The sequence below is a fragment of the Dipteris shenzhenensis genome, chromosome 19, assembly GCF_047967505.1.
Source record: "Dipteris shenzhenensis isolate YYH24624 ecotype China chromosome 19, Dip_SZ_1.0, whole genome shotgun sequence".
Classification (NCBI taxonomy): Eukaryota; Viridiplantae; Streptophyta; class Polypodiopsida; order Gleicheniales; family Dipteridaceae; genus Dipteris; species Dipteris shenzhenensis.
The window spans coordinates 53,981,920-54,008,324 of NC_141614.1; the positions used below are offsets into that span (position 1 = coordinate 53,981,920).

General features: G+C 45.2%; 1 protein-coding gene across 1 annotated transcript; it reads left to right on the plus strand.

The window, feature by feature from the left end:
• Positions 1 to 1,523: 1,523 nt before the first annotated feature.
• On the plus strand, positions 1,524 to 24,311 carry LOC147890646 (eukaryotic translation initiation factor 4E-1-like). The gene is made up of 5 exons (XM_087390351.1): positions 1,524 to 1,831; positions 1,942 to 2,119; positions 22,962 to 23,087; positions 23,792 to 23,857; positions 24,021 to 24,311. Exons 1-5 carry the CDS (start codon positions 1,599 to 1,601, stop codon positions 24,066 to 24,068), a joined length of 651 nt encoding a protein of 216 aa, XP_087246477.1. The 5' UTR covers positions 1,524 to 1,598; the 3' UTR covers positions 24,069 to 24,311.
• Positions 24,312 to 26,405: the final 2,094 nt, after the last annotated feature.

Genomic DNA, 26,405 nt, shown 5'->3' on the forward strand with positions numbered 1-26,405 from the left:
GCCAAAATGCAAAAACTCAGAAAAGGGGAGTTCTAAAACCTAAAACTACTTCAAAACTTGACAAAAATCCTTAGTTTTGTTGTTTTTTGGGGTGATTAGACCACACACACACCTTAGCAATCAAGCCTACTAAGTTCCTATCAACTTGAAACACCAAAAAGCATCAAAGACAAGCTTCCCATGCTCACAAATGGCATTCCTACAAGAAAAAATAGATTTTCGTCCTGTCTTTCACCTTCCACCTCTCTTCTCTCCTACAACTCCACTAACAAGCTCCAAGGTAAGCTTGAAGACTTGTGCAATGGGAATATATCGAACGAAGGCAAGTGCAAATGCAAAAGCATACCTTTTCTCCCCAGCAGTAATGCCAAAAATGTAGTGGGTCTTAGTGGTGACTCACGTGTTGTGGGGTAGTTGAAGATATGCTGACGGAGTCTCCACTCCTAGCTACTCCTTCTGAGAGCAATGCATAGCACGAGCCGTCCGCCGCAAGTGTCACTCAAGCCTCCTCCGGATTGTTGCAATGTGGTTTTACACGAGGAAAAGGGAAGAGGAAGAGGGGAGGGGAGAGGGAGAAGGAGGGAGAAGAGAGGAGGAGGAAGGGAAGAAGGAGAAGGGAGTGAAAGGGGATAGAGTGACAACCACAAAGGCACTGAGCGCCCTCACACTTTCACCTATTTGTGGTCATACATGATGCATGAGACTTAAATCTGGAGTGGCGAGGCTCAGCTTTGACGAGACACTCAACGATAACCCTATCTTGGGATGATACTTGGGGAACAAACTCCCTGAGTTTGAGCTGTAGTTCTTTCATGGCTATTTTCGTTGACGTAGCTATTTCTTGTGGATTTGGAGTTGAAAAGTGCAAGGTGCATGCACTCCTCGTGGCCCAAAAGTGTGCATCTCCTTGTTCCGGGCGGTGGTAGCTAGAACATACAGCCTGTGCCTAGGATCCTTGAATCCTTGGACTTTGGAGTGGACTTTGGGTATTTGGGGATCAAACTCCCTGAGTTTGAGCTATACTCCTTCCATGTGCACATTGCTTGTAATCACTGATCTTTGTGTATTTGGGTATCAAACTCCCTTGAGCTTGTCCGTTGAAGTAGATCATTTGGCCTGGTCACCTTTACTCACTGATTACCCTGCATTTGGCGGCTGTACTCTATGGATGTTTACACACCACCCCTGACTCTTGTAGGGAGGATTGGGTCCTACCGGATTCTGTGTCACGTCTCATGTCAACTATTTTTACTCATTCGCTTTTTTACTTAAATTTTTGATAAAATAGCAGGGTTCAGCTTCAATTTTAAGTTAGTAGTTAACTACTTGCTCCATGATGGAAAGGTTGCCTGCCGCAAATCTAGTTCCTCCGTAGTCAGATGACTGTGAGCTAGTGTGAACAACCACACCTCGACCCTCCTAACACATCAAAATATAAATAAATGAACCGACCCTCCTAACACATCAAAATATAAATAAATGTAAAAGATTGAAACAAAAACCTAATCGTATATATTTGACAATTGTTTGCTTATTTTCTCGTCTTCTCTCTTTCTCTCTTGCGAGTCTGTGATTTGTGAAGCTTCAAATTCAGAGCTATGGCGGACGTTGCTGTTAGCCTCCCACCAGAAGATGCATTTGCCAATAACGTAGCTTCTGAAGATGGCACCCACGACGACACCCCTGACGCTGTCGAATCCATCAAAAAACACCCTCTCGAATACCCGTGGACCTTCTGGTTCGATAACCCCAATGGCAAATCCAAGCAGACTACTTGGGGTAGCTCTCTCCGTCCCGTATACACTTTTTCCACCGTCGAAGACTTCTGGTGGTAAGACGATCTCCTTTTTCTCCGTGTTTTGTGATTAGGCCATGCACTGAGACTCCCTTTTACATTGCAACGTGCCCTTGATAAATTTTAATGGCTTCCTCTTCTCACAGTTTATACAACAATGTCCTTCAACCAAGTCGCTTGATTCAAGGAACCGACTTTCATTGTTTTAAAGCGGGAATTTCGCCGAAATGGGAAGATCCGAAGTGTGCTAATGGTGGAAAATGGACTATTCTGACTAATCTTCGTGGAGGGAAGGCTGTTTTGGACACATACTGGCTTCATACGGTAATGTACATCACACGCAGTTATCATTTCTCAATTTTTGGCTTCATCTTGAGGTTGCTAGGCTATCAAGCTCCTAGGAATAATTTGATTTCCATAACTATGCTTGTATTCTTGCATTCTGTGCACTGTTTAAGGATCTGGATCGGCCGACGGATACGGTATAAGTCTTTATTGCAATAGCCGCTAACATATGTATCTTGGAAACGTAAGTCAAATAAATCAGAAGTAGCGATTGGTATAAAAAATAGGCCAGAGCTTTCTTATATATTCACGATAGGGGGTGCACAAAAAGTGAACGGACACAACATGAAGTTACGGCTCCTAGGTTCGGTTTCGTGAATGCTTTGGCCCCAATACGTGTGAACGCCGGTTTCAACTACTTGAGGGTCTTTTTTCGGTGCCATGATTTTGATGTTGTAGTCTTTAGTCTTTTTGTTTTAGCGCAGTGTGGAAAGTGTGATATCGAATTTCCTAGTGTTTTGATTCGGCATGAGATTTGATTTGGTGATGGCCTGGGGATCATTACTTTTCCGAACGCCACGTATGATGGATGTGAAACGATATGCCCTATTAAAATAGAGGGGCGGGGGGAGTCGCTGGTGCCACTCTTGTCTCCCTTGATTGGCTGCCAACCTCTTTTGCTGCCGTTGATCTGCACTCCTGATCTCAGCAGCCTTACATGCTGATGCCAAACCTTGTACCTGCTGCTGCTGACACCTGGCAGTCTTGTTAGAAGTCTCTGACCCGCATGTGAACCCCCAAAAGAGGACAGGGGGTCAGTAGACTAGGGAGGGTAAGGTTTACCTGGGTTAGGTGTTGCGCACCTGTCGATAGTGGATTGGAGTTGTGCTGCATCTGGAGAACGAGTTCCCTGGATCTATCTGCCGCATGAGAGGTTTATGCAGTTAGGCCTCTATATCTAACAAGCCTGCATTTACCACATGGACTCGTTTGCTGCTTCAGTCCATCTGTCCTACTTCTGTGGGCTGCAGGGCTGCCCCCTATGCGATGAGCTCTAGATGCCCACGTTCACACATATGTAAATATATTATGTCGGAGTATATACATTTCAGTATATTGTGCATGTCTATGCATTAGAATATATAGATAAATCAACCAAATTAATGTGTGGTCCAATTCCTCTCCAAAGTTGCACCATTAAAAAAAAGTGCCCTTTCTTGGGATGCATCTATGTTGAGCATTGCGGTCTTTTAAAGCGTTAATAGGGATGAGAACCACCTGTCTGTCTTGAAGGCTGACAGGAGTGCAAGGTTGGTTATAGAAACAATATGCAATTCTTGGATAAATCTCTTTGATGACCGTTGTTTGAAATAAAAACGGGAAGTGAACTATGTATAATTCAATAATTCATGAAATTAATTTGAATTTGAATTTGGAAATTTTCAAGCTACATGCAAAATGGGAGTATGCATTTGTTTGGTAAGTAGTTCTAGTCTCTGTCTTAAAATAGAGAAATCACTCGCGACATCTTGGGGCGAGGATGCTAAGAGAACAAGGCTTCAAGGGTGACAAAAATGATAGTCATGAGGCAATGTGCATATCATTTTAGTTCATGAAGACACCTATCCATAAATCATTTTCTTTAGTTTGTGAAGACACCTATCCATAAATCATTTTCTATCAACAAATATGGGGCAACCTAGGTACATGCATTAAAATCCTGTGGTCTTAGCATTATAATTTAAGAACCACATTAAATCCAGATTAGTGTAATTCAACGAAGTGTACTGGTTTTTTATCATTTTTTTTGTTTTATTGATTTTGCTTCCACGATACCATTATACCCGTATGCACCCTTAGCTCAAACATTCTTCTCATCTGGTTTCTTGATCTCAAAACTTTACAATCAGAGTCTAGTGTCTACATTAAATAAATGGCTGAATTGTGTAGACAAGTAATCAATTGAAGCACAAGATGAAAGTACAATCCTTGAACCATTCATCGTTCACTAATTCTATCCAAACATGCAGCTACACAGGTTAATTTATGAATGACTTGGCTACTTGTCCGCTCATAACAGGGAGAAAGCCTAACTCACTCTCTCTCCTGCTCACTATTATCTGAACTGATAGAATAATGCACTCAGAGTGAGTAATCAATTGAAGCACAAGATGAAAGTACAAGATGAAAGTACAATCCTTGAACCATTCATTGCTCACTAATTCTATCCAAACATGCAGCTGCACAAGTTAATTTATGAATGACTTGGCTAATTTTCCGCTCATAACATGGAGGAAGCCTAACTCACTCTCTTTCCTGCTTACTACTATCTGAACTGATAGAATAATGCACTCAGAGTGAGTGTGAGAATCAGAGGGAGAAATATAGTGGGCCTCCGAAGAGGGAAAGTAATAACTAAAACAATATCTGGGCCTGAGGGCTGAATACAACTGTAAAGGACAGAAAGACTAAATATCGTATGGAGGGGATGAACCCTCACTAAAAAAGAGAAATGGAACCATTGTATAGAGGGACCAAACCCTGACTGCTGAACTGAGTGTTGAAGGCTTAAGGGGCTGCTCTGATGCAGAACCCTACCTATGGAACTTGTAGATGCCCAAGATGGAGGCAGATCTACTGCTGACTATCTTGCCTCATGGAGGCTGCTGAGGATGGAAGCCAAATTGCCGTGGAAGGAGAATTTAAACGAGGGTCAAGGGGGCTGCCTTTTATAGGCCCCTTGGGCTCTAAAACTGGCCAACTGAGCTCAAAATTCTGAGCAAGCTCATATGCACACTCATAATCTTGTGGCCTGAAACTACAAGTGGAGGCTGCTGAGGATGGAAGCCAAATTGCTGTGGAAGGAGAATTTAAACGAGGGCCAAGGGGGCTGCCTTTTATAGGCCCCTTGGGCCCTAAAACTTGCCAACTGAGCTCAAAATTCTGAGCAAGCTGGTATGCACACTCGTAATCTTGTGGCCTGAAACTACAAACGCACCATTGGATGTCTGACCGCATGTAACATGCAACGGTAATCTGATCGTGTAATCACAGCAAGACCTTCTTTAAACCGTTAGTGAGGAATTAGCGTTATGCACAATAGAGAGAGAAAGGAGATAAGGGTAGAGAGAGAAAAGAGTCGACAACCGATTGGGTCCTTGTACCCACTGAGGGCCCCCTCCCCCAACCAGGGGAGAATTTGCTTTATACTTGGAGAACTGAGAAATACAAATAACACTCTTCGAGAGAGCATGGGAACGCGCTTCTAAAGAGTACACTGTGCACACGTATAGCAGACCCAAAGACCTAAGAGGCAAGGCCGACCAATACCGAGACCTTGATGCTGTCCACATAGGGCACTTCTGCAAGGCAAGGAAGAGGCTTGTGCTGTCCACCAGAATGCAGGGTTACAGCGTGAGAGAGAGTGAAAGCTAGGAGTGATAGATCCTACAAGAGAGCTGAGATGATTGAAATATAGAGCTGAGTAGTGAGCTGTGCAAACTGTAAAAGATAACTAAAAAGAGCTGCTGAAACAGAACCCCAAACCTTATTTCGTTTGCTGATTCAACTACCTGTTTAATGCGCTGCGTGAACACCTTCAAAGAGGGCTGAACTAAGGCCAAGAGCTGAGGCTGGTCAGAGGTTGCTTGTGTCGCTGCATCCAAGTACCTGCCATTTCCATTGCTCTCTCTTCGCCATCCAACTCTTCTTCTGCTGCCCATTCCCACCGTCGCCTGGCATGGAATTTGGGACTCTTACTGGTGACCTGCTTGGATCCTCGACCCTTGTGCATGAGCTCGAAATTCTGAGCAAGCTCATATGCACACTCATAATCTTGTGGCCTGAAACTACAAACACACCATTGGATGTCTGACCGCATGTAACATGCGACGGTAATCTGATCCTGTAATCACAGTAGCAAGACCTTCTTTAAACCTTTAGTGAGGAATTAGCGTTATGCACTGAAACCAGCCTCAACAACATAAAGGGTGGTAGGATCCACTTAATTACAGCATACACAGCAAATTGATAAGTAAATATGCACCACAAACAAGTCACAGGGGAGCTAGAGCAGTCCTACTCAGAAACAAGGACACCGATTGGCCCCAAACGTTGGCGCCCCTTGCGGTATTTATTTAACATTCATTTGAAGCCAAGTAGCTGATTACAAAGGTCTCTGGGAAGTTGCACCACAAGCAAGCCAACGTTTGCAGACTCCCCGTCTAGCCCACCTTGTAATTCCCTGCTCAACTTCAAACGGTGAACGGCATCCAATCACTAGACAATCCTGTATCCTCAGCCAACCAAAGCATGCAACAGAGACCCCAATAGCATCCACTGTTTGAACCACTCTTGCGATCGCACAACCAAGGGCCCAACCGGCCAAACATGGCTAAACAACTGCAAGTCAAAGCCCTCAACAACTGAACTCTGGTGCAATCAAAACAACCAAACACTTTCCAGCGGGTTGCCTCAATCTATAGGCTCCCTGGCCACTACCCAACAGCATAAATCAACCCTTCTTCACAAGGAAATAAACCCAAACGCAATAACTAGCCAGCAACCAATCAGGGAATAGCAAAAGCATGCAAAAAAGCAAGCCTTTTTCTATCCAGTATCCACAGAGCTAGGTCATTGGGGCTAGAAAACCCAAGATCCTGTAGAGAAAAGCTGATTCCGCCTTGGCACAACCTAGAAGCAACCTAGAATAGAACACCCATACTTGGAAAGATACCAAAACCAGCCACAACACCCAGAAAGCTCTAGATATCAGGTCGAAATCTTTGCAAAGCCGAAAAGCTTGAAAAAGCAAGTTGCAGTTCACCCAGAGTAGCCTGGTCAAGCCCAGAACTCTTGGAACAGCCCTAGAACCAATCGCAGGCACCTGGAATAGCCCAAAAGCAAATCGCAAACTGGAACAGACACCCTGGCAAAAATTGTCACCTACAACTAGCTCCTGGATCAATTGCAATTTGCTCTAGCAGGCCTTGGATCACTTGGAATTGGCCCTTGGGTAAAAACGAATTTCCCTGGCAGGCCTTGGATCAATTTGACTCTAGCAGCACTTGGCAGGCTCTGGGAGCTCCAAACTGATGATTTGGCTCCTCTGGAACTGATTTGGCCAACTGCATCTAAAAGAAGGGCTTCCCTCCCCCTTTTAAAGCCCTAGGCTCGAAAAAGTAGTGTTTTTTAAATTACACCACTCTTTTGGGTCCCTTGTTGCACACTTTGGCCCTAGGAATTAATTGCCTAGTAACTAGGCGCACATTCACTATTTCCAACGGCCCACTAGGAATTTTAATTCCCAAGTCCCACCCCATGGTCGGACCCTCATGCCCCAGAGGCTCAAGGCAATCACGTGCAAATTACGAGAGTCCCATAATTTCATATCCTCCTGACAAACCCCCCTCTTGAAAGAAGGCAAACGTCCTCGATTGTCTGCAAAAGAAAACCAAGTGGAAACACTACAATGTTTGTTAGGGAAAAGACAAGCAAACATTCCACATACATGCATACATGCATACACAAACAATATGCTCCCCACGATGTCCGATCCACCTCACGTATGGCCATCCCTAAGGACCCATTGCCAGTGGTACATCATGAGCACATGTAAACACTTAATGCATGTACATAGATACTCAAACTATACTTCCCAAGGATAGTTCATACATGCTTTACCCACCTTCATGAACATCCGAAGTACCTGAGATATCAAATCCAAATCCGAGTGGAAAGCCAACCATGCTGCCAATAGATCATCAACAATGCATATACGATTTGTAGAGCTGCAGATAACAAATACGTATAGCATTGCAAACCAAGCGACTAGTACACCCACTGTGACTAGTACACCACGTACATTGCGGCCAACGATGCACGACATAGACCACTTCCAGGAATTGCGCATCTGGAACCAAGGTCTAGGGGAATCCATTCACTTTTTGTCAAAACCACATGACAAAAAAGAGCATTCCCATCTTGTTAAATCCTCATGACAAGAATAACATGCATGTTTTACCAAAACCTCATGGCAAAAATAGCATTCTTATTTTTGTCGAAACCTCATGACAAAAATAGAGATCTCATTTTGTCGAAACCTCATGACAAAAGAGCATCCAAAAGTAGCAGGGAAAACACCATCCTGCAAACCGTATACATCATCTAGAAACGGATGCCAAAAAGAGTAGCAGACTCTGCCATACAAAATTCTTTTTACAAGTACCTGTATACCGCGCTATACAAAACCAGCTGTAAACAACCTGCTGTGGTTTTAGGAACTCTTGCCCTTTGGAACATTCTGTGGCTCATCCGTGTGACTAGACGGCTCCTTCCTGTTACGGTTGGGACAATTTCTGGACCGATGTCCCTCCTCTTTGCAAATAAAACATTTGCCAACTTCATATAAAGCACGTCGTTCCTCTAGAGACAAGCGATTACGTTCATCCTTTTGATGATTAGCTTTTCTATCAGACTTATCCCCACGAGATCCATTCTTAGATTCCTGCTTTTGTCCACCTTTGAACCCAGAAGTCCTCCCCTGCATCAAAGCATATGCTGTGCTAGCATTCTCGATAAGCTGAGACATATTGGAGACTTGAGTCTTTGTGTAGTAGTCTCTCAACTCCTTAGGCAGCCCGCAACAATATTTCTCAACTTGCTTAGTGAAAGGAACAAGCCGGTAGGAGCTAACGGGCAACAAAGCTGCCCAAAACTTGCTGTTGTACTCCTCTAAATTGCAGCAATTAATGGAATTCCGTTCATGCCAAGCAGTCATAATATCAACTTCAAAAGTCGTGGTAAGCCACGCATTTGAAAACACCTGCTTGAAACCTACCCACGTGTTTGGTGTGGTGTTTTGCATAAGCATAGTAGTCCACTATTGAAGTGCATTCCCCTTCAGAAAACTTGCAGCCCAGCAACAATATTTCTCAACTTGCTCAGTGAAAGGAACAAGCCGGTAGGAGCTAACGGGCAACAAAGCCGCCCAAAACTTGCTGTTATGCTCCTCTAAATTGCGGCAATTAATGGAATTCAGTTCATGCCAAGCAGTCATAATATCAACTTCAAAAGTCGTGGTAAGCCATGCATCTGAAAACACCTACTTGAAACCTACCCACGTGTTTGGTGCGGTGTTCTGCATAAGCATAGTAGTCCACTATTGAAGTGCATTCCCCTTTAGAAAACTTGCAGCCCGGCGTACTTTGGATGACTCTGTAAAATTCTCTCCTGTGTAGGCTGCATCGAATTGTGCAAAAAGGTCAAAGCCTTAAGTTTGTCTTGCACCCCACTGAATGTCTCAAATTTCACGGCTGCACCTGCCTCTTTAAAGTCCTTAAACTTCCCTTGAGGTGCCAAGTTGTCATAAATAGGTGCTTGGGCAAAAGGGACAGCAGCACTCACTCTATCCCCCACACTACCAGCATTAGGAAAAGCTGTACTATTCAGACCAGCACCCAAATTTTGCATATTTCCCAAAGCAAGGTTACCTGTTGCTGAATTAGGCATACCTGTTTGCATCCTTGGGGCTGCTCCAACATTTGCATACATCATGTTCTGTCCCATGGGCTGTAAACTAGGCTGAAACCCAACTGTTTGGCTCGCTGGCATACCCGAAAATTGGGCTTGTGGGCTGACTATAGCCTGAAACACTGAACGACCACCAAAATAACCTAGCTGTACTGGGTTTGCCAAAACTCCTTGCTGTCCGGAAACAATGGACTGAAAATTGTTACCTTGAGTCGTTCTCGGAATCGTATTAGACTACTGCTGACCATAGGGGATTTGAGAGGGCTGATCCTGAAAAGTGACATGTGGTTGTTAAGCCAGGCAATCTCCAATTCTCGAGGACAGGATAAACAGGTACAAACACCACTGGTGACTCTCCGAACCCTGTCAAAGAAACCCCGGATCGGAGGCAAAATCCACAACCAAAGATCTGTCAAAAGCCCCGGTTCAAAGGTCAAACAAAATAAAAAAATTATTAAAAAAGTTTTTTTCTGGACTGACCAAATCTGGCCTGACCAGATCTGGTTGACCAGATCTGGCCGACCAGATTGACCTGGTCGGTCAAATCTGACCAGGTCGGTCAACCAACAGACTCAAAGCCCCTTCCTATTTAAAGGGGGGGGGGGCTAGGTATTCTTGCATCTCCTCTCTTCCAGCTCCAGAGGTACCTGCACACCCTGAGCCACTTCTGCCTCCTGGCTGCCTCCTCTGCTGCCTCAACTTCTGCCTCCTGGCTGCCTCCTCTGCTGCCCCTCCTTTCTGCTCCAGATCTGCCCTCCTTTCTGCTCCAGATCTGCCCTCTTTTCTGCTCCAGATCTGCCTTCCTTTCTGCTTCAGTTCTGCCCTTCTTTCTGCATCAGATCTGCTCCAATTTCTGCTCCAGATCTGCCTTCTTTTAGCTTCAGATCTGTCCCAACTTCTGCTCCAGATCTGCCCTCAACTTCTGCTCCAGATCTACCTCCAACTTCCGCTCCAGATTATGTTCTTTCTATTCCAAATCTGCAGCAACCCCTGCATCAGTTTGCTGTCTCAGATTTGGTTCAGTTCCAACTTGTGGAGCTAGTGCAGAAGTCCACTACAGTTGTCAGGACTGACGTTTGCTTCCTCCAGAGCTTCTCTCATATCTTCACTTGTACTGAGTTCCGTTTGTGATATATATATTTTCTTCGGCCATTAATTGTCTTCAGTATTGTTTTATTTGTCTCCAAGTATTTTCTTTATATGGTATCAGAGCCAGGTGTGCCAATCGACACCTGAGCCTTGATCTGGAAAGCTTGGAAGATAAATCATCACCTGAAGATGTCTTCTCCCTCTTCCCCGAAGCGATCTCAGCCTGAATCAACCTCTATTCAACCACCACCTTCGACATATGTCGAGAGAGAGTCTGCAAGGATTGAAGGTGATGAATACCTCTCCAAACTCTTTAAAGAATTTGCTGAATTCCAGAAATGGAAGGAACTTGAAGCAGGTACCCGCACACCTCATGCCTCTACCTCTCCACGGTTCTCTCCAATACGTCAACAAGGACCTCTATTCAACTCAAAAGAAGCTGAGCAACATCTCAAGTTTGGTGCCAACGAAGAACAAGTATCCCCTGACGAAAGAGGACAGGCCGGCATGAGAACATTGGATTATTCGACAGTGCCTATTCCACAAGAATCAGTGCAAGGTATGTTGCCCTATTCCCTTAGTGCAACTCCATTTGTTATGCAAGGCATAGGAACAAGTAATCACGAGGACACAGATCCATACATGCATGTGAACACTCGCAGACGAGAAAGGAGAAATGTGTCTGACAATGAGTTTGCTTTCGGTTCACATTCTTCCCTCCCTCCCATCCCTCTCATCTCTTCCGCTGCCATCTTTCCTCCAGTGGCTTCTCATCCTCCTCCTTCTCCCATGCCACTGGATTCCTATAGTTTATTTCCCTCTCTCTCTCCCGCTGCCTCTTTTTCACCTCTCATGTCTTATCCCGCCTCTCATATTCATCCCTCCCCCTCAGGACCTTTTCCAAATTCTTTTATTCCTCCGGTGATGCCGCCTCTCCCTTCTTCTCACTCTGCTTCTATTCCAAATTCTCTTCTGCCTCCACCGGTCGCTTCTCCCTATCATTCTCTTTCTTCCCCTCACCCTGTCTCTGCAACAGCCAAACATGCTTTCACTGATATGACTCGTTAACGGGTCTAATTATACCACATGGTCAAATCTCATGCGCCATGTGCTTGATTCTCAAGACCTATGGGAACTCGTTCAAGGTACCGAATCGCCACCTGATCCTCATGTTTATCCTCCTCAGGTAGTTCGTTCGTGGCGACATTGTAATGCCATTGCCATTGTTGAAATTATGCAAGGACTTTTACCTGAATTTCACTCTCAATTACAGCATTTTGATCTTGCCTCTGAGCGATGGGCACATCTCACTGACCGCTATGCAGCTCAAGATCGTACTCGTCGCATCAATCTTGACCATGATCTCCAACAATTTCAAATTCTTGCTGACGATGATCTCAAGGTTAAACTAGCAGATTACCGGCGGTTAGTTGCTGAATTTGCCACAACTGGTCCTCCCAAATCCGAGGATGACCAAGTTACTTTCTTTTTAAATAAACTTCCGCCCAAGTATTTCAGTTTTATACAACAAATCATTTCTCAACTTCTCTTCCTACTTTTTATGAGTTTGAATGTCAACTGTTGCGTTATGCTCGTCTTTACTCTCAGGTCCACCAAAAACATAGCATTCTTGCTACAGAGGGGGCTCTTCTCTCCGGGATTCCAAAAGATCAACCTAGCTCCGGAAAGCCCTCTCCTACTCCTAACCCCTCTAGTAGTAAACCCGCCTGGCACTCCCTTCCCAAAAAGAATAGGTTTTGTCAGCATTGCCAGAGAGTTGGGCATATTGACGATGAATGTCGCTCCAAAGCCAAAGGCCTTCTTCCTCAGCCTCCCACCACGACTCCTCAACCACCCCGTTGGACTACTCAGCTCCCTACCACGACTCCTCAACCACCCCGTTGGACTCCACAGCCCCCTACCACGACTCCTCAGCCACCTCGTTGGCGTCCTAGGTGGTCCTCCTCCTCCTCCTTCAAACACTGGTCTCTGGAGACCCCAGGGCCATGTCACTAATCACTTCACTCCATCTCTTCCCTTTATAACTCCTGAAGGTCTGTCTGACTGGTCCACCGGAGATTCTCTAGACTTCACTTCTCAAGCCTTGATCCATATCACCGAGCTTGACTCCTCCTCTCCCTTATCTGGGTCAGCTTTTCATACTCTTCCATGTGGCTCTAAATTTTCTTGGATTGTGGATAGTGGAGCCACTCATCATATGACCCCTCATCCTGATCTCTTCATTTCTCGCCAACCGGTGACAGGGGGAGTCGGTTGTGGCAATAACTCTGGTGCTACTATTCATGGTGTTGGTTCAATAACTTTTGGTACTGACAAATGTCCCAATCTTGCTCAATTGGATCAAGTGTTTTATGTCCCCCAATTAGGGGTCAATCTTCTTTCTGTTCATCAACTTTGCCTCCTTGGTCGCACAGTGCTATTTACAAAGATGCATGTTGACATCATAGATGAGTCCTCGGGACTCCTTCTAGCTCGAGGTGATGCTCAACCTAATGGTCTGTACTTTATAACTCAATTTCTTGCGACTCCTTCCCATTGCGGTTCTGAGTTTCATCGGCTTTATGGTAATGCTACCTTGAAAGATCCAACTGACACAGAACGATTATGGCATTATCGTCTGGGACATTTGTCTTATGACTCTTTATATGAAATGTCTCGGGATCATCTAGTTGATGGCCTACCTAAATTATCGCGAGCTTAAGATATTTGTCATCCCTGTCAATTAGGTAAACAAAGCCGCACTCCTTTTCCTTCTCATTCCACTTCTCGAGCCAGTGAGATTTTGCGTCTAATTCACCTCGATATTAGTGGCAAATCTCCTGTTCCTTCCCTCAATGGTTCACATTATTTCTTCTTAATTGTGGATGATTACTCTCGCTATCAATGGGTGTTTTTCATGAAAGAGAAATCCGACACTTTTTCTTTCTTTGCTACTTGGGCTCGCTTGGTTATGAACCAAACGGGAAAATCTATTGGGATTGCTCGTAGTGATAATGGTGGTGAATTCATTTTCCATGAATTCACTCAATTTCTTCAAGAGCATGGTATCCAACGCCATCTTACATCTCCAAACTCGCCTTCCCAAAATGCTCGTGTCGAATGGAGACAACGTACTGTCATGAACATGGCCCGTTCCATGCTTTTTGCAGTCGAGTTGCCTGAACGTCTCTGGCCAGAAGCCGTCAATACTTCTGTCTATATCCTTAATCGCTGTCCTACTCAACCCATCCTGAACATGACGCCTTTTGAGGCCTTCTATGGCTATCGTCCTTCTATTTCTCATCTTCGCATCTTTGGCTGCCGCGCGTACACTCATACTCCCAATGATACTCGCGGTAAACTCGAACCTCGTGCTGAACTTTTTCTTCTAGTTGGCTACTCGGCAGAAGCCAAAGCTTATCGATTATTTGATCCTCGTACAAACAAAGTTTTGGTTCGCCGAGATGTGGTCTTCGATGAAAGAGCAGTGCTTAAAAATTTCTCTATTCTCTCTCCTGATGACGTATCTACTCCAGTTCCCTCCGACAATTCTCCGCCCGAAATTCCTTCCTCTCCTCCCGAAACATCTCTCTCCCCACCCATTGCTTCTCCTCACGACCCGCTACCACGCTGGTATCGCCAAACTATGAAGGATTCCGGGATTATTCCTGTCGAATTTCCTCCTTCTGGTCCTCACCGCTCTACTCGAATAACTTCTTCTACTACCACTGCCTCTTTTTTTACCACGGCCTATATCATACATTCTGAACCTGCCACTTGGCAGGAAGCAGTTAAAAATCCTGCGTGGCATCGTGCTATGGAACAGGAGCTTGAAAGTATTGATCGCAATCAGACCTGGATCTTGGTCAATCGACCCACTCACAAAAAGGTCATCGGAACCAAGTGGATCTTCCGAACAAAACTCAAAGCCGATAGAACACTGGACAAATACAAAGCCCGCTTAGTAGTGCAAGGATTCCGCCAAAAACATGGTATCGATTATGAGGAAACCTTTGCCCCTACTGCTCGGTTAACTTCCTTTCGTCTTCTTCTCGCCCTAGCTGCTCATCACCACTGGACTATCTATCAAATGGATGTCAAGAGGGCCTTTCTCAATGGCTACCTTGATGACGAAGTCTATGTGACTCCCCCACCAGGTTTTTCTCCTCCTGGCCATGAAAATAAGGTTTTCCGTCTCCGCAAAGCTCTTTATGGGCTTAAACAAGCACCTCGATCATGGTTCCACCGGATAGACACCTTCCTCAAAACTAATGGTTTTCATTCTACTCCCTTTGATCCAAATTTATATATCCATCATTCGTCAGAGGGGGTCTGCTTTATTTTACTCTATGTCGATGATCTTTTGCTTTTAGGCTCCACTCCCACTACACTTCAATACATTAAAACTCAACTCAGCATCACTTTTGAAATGACTGATCGTGGTCGGCTCTCCTATTTCTTAGGCATGGAAGTTGTACAACATTCTGGGGTATTTTTGTTTCTCAACAGAAATATGCTCTTCAACTCCTTGATCAAATCATTCCTCATGAGCCTAAGCTGGCTGCCACTCCCTTAGATCCCACCTTAAAGCTCTCAAAAGACTTGGAGTCTCCTCCCTTTGATGAACATCTCTATCGCCAGGTTGTTGGCAAACTCCTCTGGCTCCTTCACACTCGTCCTGATCTTGCTTACTCCGTCTCTATTCTCAGTCAGTATTTTAATGAACCCAAGCTCACTCATTGGCATGCATGTATTCGTATCTTGCGGTTCATTCGTGGTACTTACTCTTATGGTTTACATTTCAAACCAGGACTAACCCTACAGGGATACACTGATTCCGACTGGGCTGGTGACCCGGACAATCGTCGTTCTCATGGCGGCTATATTTTCTCGTTTGGCTCGGCACCTGTTTCTTGGTCTAGCCGTAAACAAGAAACTGTTGCTGGTTCTTCTACTGAGGCTGAATACCGGGCCTTGTATGATTGTACCACAAAGGCCATATATCTCCGATAGTTTTTGGCAGAGCTACACTTTCCTTGTACTGAATCCACGATCCTCTACGTCGACAACAAAAGTGCCATTGCTCTCGCAGGCAATCCCATTTTTTCCAACCGCACCAAACATGTCGGTGTTCACTTTCATTTTACTCGCGAGCAAGTGGAATTAGGTACTATTCGGTTGATCTATGTTCCAGCTGCCGATAATCATGCTGATATTCTTACCAAGGCGGTTAATCGCCCTACTCTTGAGCATCTCTGCCCACGGTTGGGGATTGGTTTACCTCCTCCTTAGCAGTTTTTTTTTTCTTTTTGTGTACTTAAGTGAACAAATCCCCTGCGAGGGCACTCCTTCAAGTCTTTTTTTTTTGTACCATCATCTGGGCATTTAGTGAAGATGAAAACCTACTTTGTAGGCATCTCCATCTAAATGAAAACCCTTTATTCAAAAAAAAAAAAAAAAGGCTGATGAATAAGATAGATCACTCATGGAACACCTCTTTGCTTCTCCTGTCTACATTGGACATTGAGAGGGGGTGTTAAGCCAGGCAATCTCCAATTCTCGAGGACAGGATTAACAGGTACAAACACCACTGGTGACTCTCCGAACCCTGCCAAAGAAACCCCGGATCGGAGGCAAAATCCACAACCAAAGATCTGTCAAAAGCCCCGGTTCAAAGGTCAAACAAAATAAAAAAATTATTAAAAAAGTTTTTTTCTGGACTGACCAAATCTGGCCGACCAGATCTGGCCGACCAGATTGACCTGGTCGGTCAAATCTGACCAGGTCGGTCAACCTGTTGGTTGACCGACTCAAAGCCCCTTCCTATTTAAAGGGGGGGGGGGGGGCTAGGTATTCTTGCATCTCCTCTCTTCCAGCTCCAGAGGTACCTGCACACCCTGAGCCACTTCTGCCTCCTGGCTGCCTCCTCTGCTGCCCCTCCTTTCTGCTCCAGATCTGCCCTCCTTTCTGCTCCAGATCTGCCTTCCTTTCTGCTTCAGTTCTGCCCTCCTTTCTGCATCAGATCTGCTCCAATTTCTGCTCCAGATCTGCCTTCTTTTAGCTTCAGATCTGTCCCAACTTCTGCTCCAGATCTGCCCTCAACTTCTGCTCCAGATCTACCTCCAACTTCCGCTCCAGATTATGTTCTTTCTATTCCAAATCTGCAGCAACCCCTGCATCAGTTTGCTGTCTCAGATTTGGTTCAGTTCCAACTTGTGGAGCTAGTGCAGAAGTCCACTACAGTTGTCAGGACTGACGTTTGCTTTCTCCAGAGCTTCTCTCATATCTTCACTTGTATGAACTGCATGAAAGCACTCATGAAACTCTGCATTTGTGCCTTGAATAGTTCCACATCCTCCTCATCCCTCCGATCTGCAACATGCCGGGTCTCCTCTCCTGCACTCTGGTCACCACCAAGAGACTCAGACATCTGCTCTTCCTCCTCAGTAAGGCTCACGGATCTCTCCCTGTGTGACATATTTACTGAATAGTATGCTGTCTTCTTCACCTAGTCCGTTGGACTTGCACCAAGCCAACCACAAGCTCCCCTCTTGAAGAAGTTAGGTGGATCCCGTCAATGGAACCACTGAAACTAGCCTCAACAACGTAAAGGGCGGTAGGATCCACTTAATTACAGCATACACAACAAATTGACAAGTAAATATGCACCACAAACAAATCACCGGGGAGCTAGAGCGCTCCTACTCAGAAACAAGAACACCGATTGGCCCCAAACGTTGGCGCCACTTGCGGTATTTATTTAACATTCATTTGAAGCCAAGCGGCTGATTACAAAGGTCTTTGGGAAGCTGCACCATAGGCAAACCTACGCCCGCACACTCCCCGTCCAGCCCACCCTGTAATTCCTTGCTCTAGCCCACCTTGTAATCCCTTGCTCAACTTCAAATGGTGAACGACAGGCAATCACTAGACAATCCTGTATCCTCAGCCAACCAAAGCATGCAACTGTCTGAACCACTCCTGCGATCGCACGACCAAGTGCCCAACCGGCCAAACACGGCTAAACAACTGCAAGTCAAAGCCCTCAACAGTTGAACTATTGTGCAATCAAAACAACCAAACACTTCCCAGCGGGTTGCCTCAATCTATACCCTCCCTAGCCACTGCCCAACAGCATAAATCAACCCTTCTTTGCGAGGAAAGAAACCTAAACGCAACAACTGGCCAGCAACCAATCAGGGAACATCATAAGCATGCCAAAAAGCAAGCCTCCTTCTATCCAATATCCACAGAGCTAGGTCACCAGGGCTAGAAAACCCAAGATCTTGCAGAGAAAAGCTGATTCCGCCCGGGCACAGTCCAGAAGCAGCCTAGAATAGAACACCCACGGTTGGAAAGATACCAAAACCAGCCACAACACGCAAAAAGCTCCAAATATCAGGTTGAAATCTCCTGCAAAGCCTAAAAGCTTGAAAAAGCAAGTCACAGTTCACCCGGAGCAGCCTGGTCAAGTCCAGAACTCTTGGAACAGCCCTAGAACCAATCGCAGGCACTTGGAACAGCCCAAAAGCAATCACAAATTGGAACAGACACCCTAGTAGAAATCACCACCTACAACAGGCTCTTGGATCAATTGCGATTTGCCTTGGCAGGGCCTAGATCACCTGGAATTGGCCCCTGGGTAAAAACGAATTTCCATGGCAAGCCTTGGATCACCTAAAACTGGCCCCTGGGTAAAAACGAATTTCCCTGGCAGGCTCTGGATCACTTGAAACTGGCCCTTGGGTAAAAATGAATTTCCCTGGCAGGCTCTGGAACCTCCTGGTAAAAAGCGATTTGACTCTAGCAGCACCTGGCAGGCTCTAGGAGCTCCAAACTGATGATCTGGCTCCTCTGGAACTGATTTGGCCAACTGCATCTAAAAGAAGGCCTCCCCCCCCCCTAAAAGCCCTAGGCTCCAAAAAGCAGTGTTTTTTAAATTGCACCACTCTTTTGGGCCCCCTGTTGCACACTTTGGCCCTAGAAATTAATTGCCTAGTAACTGGGTGCACATTCACTATTTCCAAGGGCCCACTAGGAATTTTAATTCCCCAAGTCCCACCCCATGGCGGGACCCTTGCGCCCCAGAGGCTCAAGGTAGTCATGCGTAAATTACGAGAGTCACAAATCAAGAGTCCCATAATTTCACATCCTCGTGACATGCACCATAGAGAGAGAAAGGAGATAAGGGTAGAGAGAGAATGGAGTCAACAACCGATTGGGTTCTTGTACCCACAGAGGGTCCCCTCCCCCAATCAGGCGAGAATTTCCTTTATACTTGGAGAACTGAGAAATGCAAATGCCACTCTTGGGGAGAGCACGGGAACGCGCTTTGGAAGAGTACAGTGTGCACACGTATAGAAGACCCAAAGACATGAGAGGCAAGGCCGACCAATACTGAGACCTTGATGCTGTCCACACAAGGCACCTCTGCAAGGCAAGGAAGAGGCTTGTGCTGTCTACCAGAATGCAGGGTTTCAGTGTGAGTGAGAGAGTGAAAGTTAGGAGTGATAGATCCTACAAGAGAGCTGAGAGATGATTGAAATATAGAGCTGAGTAGTGAGCTGTGCAAACTGTAAAAGATAACTAAAAAGAGCTGCTGAAACAGAACCCCAAACCTTACTCCGTTTGCTGATTCAACTCCCCGTCTAATGCGCTGTGTTACAGCCTCCAAGATGGCCGACTCTCTTGCTGGTACACCTGCCTCTGCTGCGCCCCTTTCCGGCACCCTGTCCTGCCCACATGTGTGCGCCTTTGCTGCGTCAGATGCCGCCTCAGTCCGCCCTCCTGTGCGTCTCTGTAAGGGGCCTGTTCCAGCCCGTACAGACAGTCCTTGAAGCACCTCTGCCAGGCTGCTGTGCTGCCCATGTGGCAGCCCCTTTTGGCCCCTTTTGGCTGTCCTTTCCCTGTGAGGTGCTGCCCATGTGGCAGCCCCCTCCCTTACCTTTTCTTTTGGGCACATGCCCTAGGTCTACCGGTGACCTTTCCAACACCCCCTCTCGCTGACACATCTCGGCCCAATGCCAACACGTCGATGACGATGCTCCAGTAACTCCCGAGTCAAAGTCCTCTGGAATACTTCGATGTTGAAATCTTTTTCTAGCTTTTCATCCAGTGGCTCTTGCTCCACCAGGTCTAGTTTCGCTTTCGCAAACCATCCTGGTACACATGTCCATCTCTGGTAGCACCTCTTGGCACCACCTCCTTCAGTCACATTCCCGCCTTCGTACTCGAGCAATCTAGCCATCACAATCTTCCAGTTGTCCCCCTCATAATGAGTGAACAACCTCGAGTACCCTCCTCGTCGATCCACATCTCAATGTCAGGCATCCTCATTGTGGTTTCTAGGTTAACATATTTGATCTCAGTAACACATGGAGATGTTACCAGGAACAACTCTTCGATTACTACATTTGCTTTGGCCTTTGTATCACCCACTGAATCTGAGTCGGAGTCCTTCCTTCTGTTTTCCTTATCCGCCTTCTTCTTCTGCAGTCCTTTGCAAAATGCCCAGGCGTGTCACAATAGAAGCACTTCTTCTTCTGCTTCCTCTTGAAAGTGTCCTCGTCATCAGAGTCGTCTTTCTTGGACTTGCCACCGTTAGGCTTGCCCTTTCCTTTGCCAGCGTAGTCCTTCGCTAGCAACGCCTTGTCTTTGTCGTTGTTGTAGAGCTTCTCCCTAGCTTCTTCCTATAGCAGTAATGGACCCAACTCCTTAAAAGTCAGAGGTTTGGTCCTCTGTCCTGGTGTCACAGTCATAACAAATCTTTTGAAACTCCGAGGTACCCTCCTCAGTACCATCGAGGCCAAATGGCATGAGTCCACCTTCTGACCAACTGATGCCAGTTGATCCCTCACCACCTTGACCTTTGTCAAGTGGCTATGTACCGAATCTCCCTCATCCATATCAAGATTGTAGAGCTGATGCTGATGAAGGAAGATCTGAGATGTGTTGTCTGTCTTATACAGATCCTTTAGAGTGACCCACGCCTCTACTGACGTCTTGGCCATCTGGATATAAGGAAGCACGGAGTCTGTTGTAGTCTCTATGATCAATGCCAGGGTATGGGCATCTCTGTCTTCCCAAGCTTCGAGTTCCTCTCTGTCTACTGCCATGAGTATCTTCCCCTGTTTGTCCACCATGTCCTCTAGCTCCGCCTCCACTCCCGTTGTTAGTTTCCATAGCTTCCGAGCCACGGGTAGAAGCACTTCATCTGCCTCTTTTTCTCTGCATCCTCGGTCTTGCTTTTTTTCTTGGAGTCTTTAAAGTTACCCTTGCTGGGCTTGTCCCTTGCCACGAGAGCCTTCTTGTCCGATTGAGTAAATAGTGTTTCTCAAGCTTCTTCTTGCAATAGTAAAGGGCCAAGCTCTTCGAAGGTGAGAGGCTTGGTCCTCTGTCCTGCAGTGACCGTAGTCATGAAACTCTTAAAACTTTGAGGTAGCTTGTTTAAAGTCAACAATGCCAGATGTCTTGAGTCCACCTTTTGACCAACTGCCGCGAGCTGGTCCCTTACCACCTTGACTTTTGTTAGATGGTCATGAACATTGTCTGCCTCAGTCATGTCCAGATTGTACAGTTGATGTTGGAGCATAAGAATTCGAGATGTGTTGTCTGTTTCATACAGATCCTTTAGGATAGCCCATGCCTCTACAGACGTCTCGGCCATCTAGATGTGCGGAAGAAGAGAGTCTGTCATGGTCCCAATGATTAATGCTAGGGAGTGGGCATCTCTCTCTTCCCAATTCTCAAGCTCTTCACCATCTACTGGAATGACAATCTTCCCCTTGCTATCCAGCAAATCTTCCGGCTTTGCCTCCACCCCCGTAGTCAGCTTCCACAACTTCCGAGCCATCTAGATTTTCACCTTCTAGGTCGGGTAGTTCGACCCGTCTAGTTTCCGTGACTCTCCGAAGTTTGAGATGGTGAATGAGAGGAATCTGGAGGAGGAGGAAGGAAGAGAAGGGGCTGAAGAGGCAATAGTAGAATCTTTGTTCTCCATCCTTGCTGTAATAAAGAACAGTAAACTGAATTTGCAGCGGAGAACTTGACCACGCAGCAAACCTGAGTGTCGATTGGAGTCGCTTACTTGCTGAGGTACTCTGATCTAGAGAGCTGTAAACCTTGCTATGATACCATGTTGGAAATAGAGGATAGAATCACTCACACCTCACTCCCGATCTAGCTCATCCAACACTCATAGAGACGGAGAAAGAGAGATAGCAAAAACTCAGATATATTCTTCCACAATCGTGGGCAGACAAAAGCTCAGAGGATGAGCGTATACAAACAGCCAAGTGAAGCTGTCAACTGCTGAGCCTACTCCTCTCCCTCTGCGCACTTGCCTGTGCAAGGCTTTCTGTGCAGGTGATGAGAAATGAGGGGGGGAGGGGGCTTTTTATAGGCCCTTGCTTGGGCTGAAGAAAACCGACCAGCAGGGGGTTGGCCCCCTGCTTGCAGCACCGACCTCAAGGCCACCTCCACCGACCAGGTTGGCTGGCTTGGGCCATACCTATAAATAGGCCCATGTGCCCAGCGCATGGGCTGCTGATGCAGATCGTAGGCCCCGCTATTTCCTGCTCCATGAGTCGTGTAGAAGGCCGTGCCAATCTCCCTTGCTGCGCGGGTTCCAGCCAGGTGGGTCTTTGCCCTTTTCTTCCCTTCCCTACCCCCCTATAGTCACCCCCCTATAGTCTCCTGCCCCCTTGTCCCCTCAAAACGGGGGCTGACAGGTGGGGCAGTGACTTTTCTAACAGACCCTTGTCTTTGATGTTTAGTCGGGAGGCAGACTTATCAGATCTTCAGAAGACCTTAAACTTAACCTTCTTGTGAGGCTTACCCAATTTGATGGTGTTTCTTTTGGAAGACTTATACATGTGGTGAGAGTGAAGTTAGTTCTTGCAAAGAATAGTGCGCAAAAGACTTGACATAGGGCCAATGTATTCGTGCTTTTCAAGATGTAAAAAAGGATGTTGTCTTGTAGGAGTGGATACTTCTATATGGTTTTCATGCACCTTCAAATTTGTTTTTCCTTATTCATCAAGAATTTACTTGTGGGTCAGTTACATCTTTGCAGTAGTATCTCTTGTGGATGATTGCATATGACATCTATTAGGAATACTTGTATGATACTTTACATGGAATGACTGCCATGCAAGGTCTACTTAAGGCTATTTCGACGAATGCTTGTAGGTGTATTCTTTATTTTAAGTATATTGCAAGGTATCTAAATTTATGTCGGTCAATTGCATCGTTGTCATTGCAGATTTTGGCCATGATAGGAGAGCAATTTGATGAAGGAGATGAAATTTGTGGTGTTGTTGTTAGTGTAAGGGCCAGACAAGACAAGATTTCTCTTTGGACAAAAACCGCATCCAATGAGGCTGCTCAGGTTTTTTTTTTTCTTCTTTGTAGAGAAATGATGCTGAAGAGATTTGGTAGAAGGTGCTTTTCTAGGAGCACTGGTACTTACACGATGAAAAGCCCCCAATGATGTGTGTGAATTTGGTTATTGTCTAGGTCATGTTGATATTTGAATGTTGTAAAAGCTATAAGTTATTTTTCAACTTTAATTTTAGTCGTTCTTAATTTGTGTCCACTTTAAGCAACTGATATGTGGGTCGGTCTTGTAAATGTTGAAATCAATGCTACAACCTCAAGGGTCTAGGGTGGTCTTTAATTTCTCAATGTCAAAGCCCCTCATCTGAGGATAAGACTCCTTGTATAGATTAGCATGGTTGCGTGACCCTTTTTCTAAAGATCACCCGCCCCTGAGAAGAACTGTACGTTACTGTGATCATGGAGCCATTCAATAACCACTCTTAGATGCAGACACCAGATTTCGTGATAATTTTGAGAGTGCCTATTATTGCATACTCATGAAATTTTTGTTTCCCCATGATGCTCAGCTGTGGGTTTGTACATATCTTTATTATGAAGAGAGTATACCTCAAACATGTGCTTTGATGGAAAAATCACTACGGAGGGAAACTTTCAGAACTTCAGACCTGAACTGTGAATAGGGTCGACCTTCTGACTTGCCTTTGATGGGTTATTGCATTGTATGCTGCCCTGCTAACCTTGTTTCTTCCTCAGATGAGCATTGGAAAGCAATGGAAAGACCTGCTGGACTACAATGAAAAGATTGGGTATATTGTTCATGTGAGTTGTAAACAGGATCACCTGTGATCCATCCCTGTTATACTGACATTTCGCATGTGCATTCTACTATAGTCGTTTTTCTTTTTTTGATATCTACCTTGGGTCTAAAGTGAAGCTCTTCCTTCATCTACACTCAGCATGTTCAAAATTTGTTGTTTTGCAGGAGGATGCAAAACGACAAGATAAAACTAAAAACAGATACATGGTGTAGTTGGTTCTAATGTTATCTTTGCCACTAGCTTCCAGCATCTTTTTATGATGTTACATGCTTAAATAACTCGGCATTCGTTAAGTAACGTTTTCAAACAAGTAAAAGCTTGTGGTGTTGAAGTTGTAAAGTCCACCTTGTACTTCTAGCGATTTGTCCAACTACATCTAAGTGGTGATATCTAACTTGGACCCGGTGGTGGGATTGTAGCCATTGTCCAACTGCAATCAAAGTTTTTTGGTGATATCTAAGTGTGACCCACTATTAATTTACACAAAGATTCGTTCTATGATGTTTCACATTTGATCACATGTGGTATATCCATGATTGCCAATGACTTTGCAGCTATGAAGTGATTAATGTTAGAGAAAAACTGAAGACTCGTTTTTCAAAGGACCTCGAAACATGCTAAATCACAGAATTATGCTTTTCTAGTTGATGTGACTCTTCAATCTCGCTATTTGGACAGTTAGTTTTATGTGAGTCAGAGGTGTAGGTGAACAGATGGTTTTGGCCACCTGCCTTCTGGGTAGGTTTTCATTAATGTAAGATGTAAGTAAACTACTATGAGTAACATATCCAAAGTCAGTCCGTCTGGTCATCACTAAATGAGGAACACATGCTCACAGTTGCAACTCACATTTCCAAAACCGTCTGGATGTTTTCTTATGATACTGAGGGGGATCCCAGTTTCCATAGCTCTTGTGTGACTGTCATGCAGCTCTTCATGTCCTCCATTCACATTAATGAAGACGTTTCATGGGCTGGGGCAAAGATATATTAAAAAGCTCACAGTCATTGATCAACAGAAAGCCATTCAGAAAGCTGGCAATCACTAAGAGATTCTAGAAATTTTCAAACCCAGATGGAGCTTATTCTTGAGCACTGATGAGAACATTAGTGTAGCTTTGCTTAGTTTTTTTTCCGTTGTTTATCTTAATAATTGACTTCTATAAACTCTTTTCTTCCCTTGGTCTCTTTTTCTCTCCTTTGTTCTTTGGTTTGTTTCATTAAAAGGATATTAATTTGTAAGATTTTGCATATATTCTAGTCTTATGAAGGTATTGTAGGTGAATTACAAAGATACAAGGCTACTCGAAGAAATTGGAGTCATTCATAGGTGGACTGCAAAATATGACAGATCTTAGAGAGTTAAGTTATAACCGCCTAAGGCTTTTAACTTCACCTTGATTCATGATTTAGGTTAATGTTTTTCTTCAAAGAAATGAAAGTCAGAGACTAACAAAGGTTCACACACCAAGTAGGCAAACTATATGAAGAAAGGCAAAGATTGCTTGAGTGGAAAGAAAGAAGTGAATGTAGGAGTCCAATTTCAATTGTATTACAAAGAGTAATTTGTATACAACAACTTGTAGCGCTGCTTAGTTACAATATTCACTCTTTAGCTCACCCAAACTCACCCTCTCTATGCCTCAACTAGCTGAGAGTCTCTCTCTCACACCGACTACTCACTACTCTTTGTTACAATTGAATTGTATATCTATAGAAATCCTGTCTTGCTCTTTTTGGAATCCTGTCTTGCTCTTGAGTCTTTGGCAATCGACGTCAACACCATCGCTTGGATCATCTACTGCTTTTTGTTTGCCTGCCACCTTAACTATTGAATCACCAAACCCGAGTCCCTTGTTAACCAGAAGTTAACACTCACCTTGACTAACCTTCGAGTTGTGTCCTCACTGCTCGTCGTGCCTACTCATTCTAGTCGTTGCCCAAAGGATAGAGTGCCCCCAATAGTATGTTTTTGGCTAGACAAGTGTCATTTGTGTGGAGAATCTTGGTATTATATATGTGGCTTAGGTGAGGGAGTTCTTCGTTGTGTGGGGATGATGGCTCGTTGTGGTTTGGGTGACCTCTGGCACATTCTCTCTCCTTGATGTTAGATTGGCTTGTCCCTCAACTTGTTGCTTAGGTGGCTCCCTTGGAGGTGACTATTAGGGTGGAGTAGGCCATGGGGAGATACCAAGAATATGCCACTCGTATTCTGTTTGGTATGTTGGAGACTCAGGTGGCCATGGGTAGATTCATATTATATCCACTGGGGATACTATTGGAGAATGCTCCCAAGCGTCAATCCAACCAAGATCAGGGTGCAACCAATCTCGGTTTGCAAACCAGTATTAGCAAAACACCCTGTTATCTGGCCGAAGCCACTTTTCATAGGAAGGTTAGCACATTTGCTTAATATGCAGAAGGTATGTTTTAGCCTCTGTAAGTGCGTTATCGAGCAGTTGTTCCATGAGGCGCAAATCTTGGGCGAAGTAAGTAGGCAGCTGGGACATGCTCGGGGGTGGATTGTTGATGAGATAATGTGCAATTTCT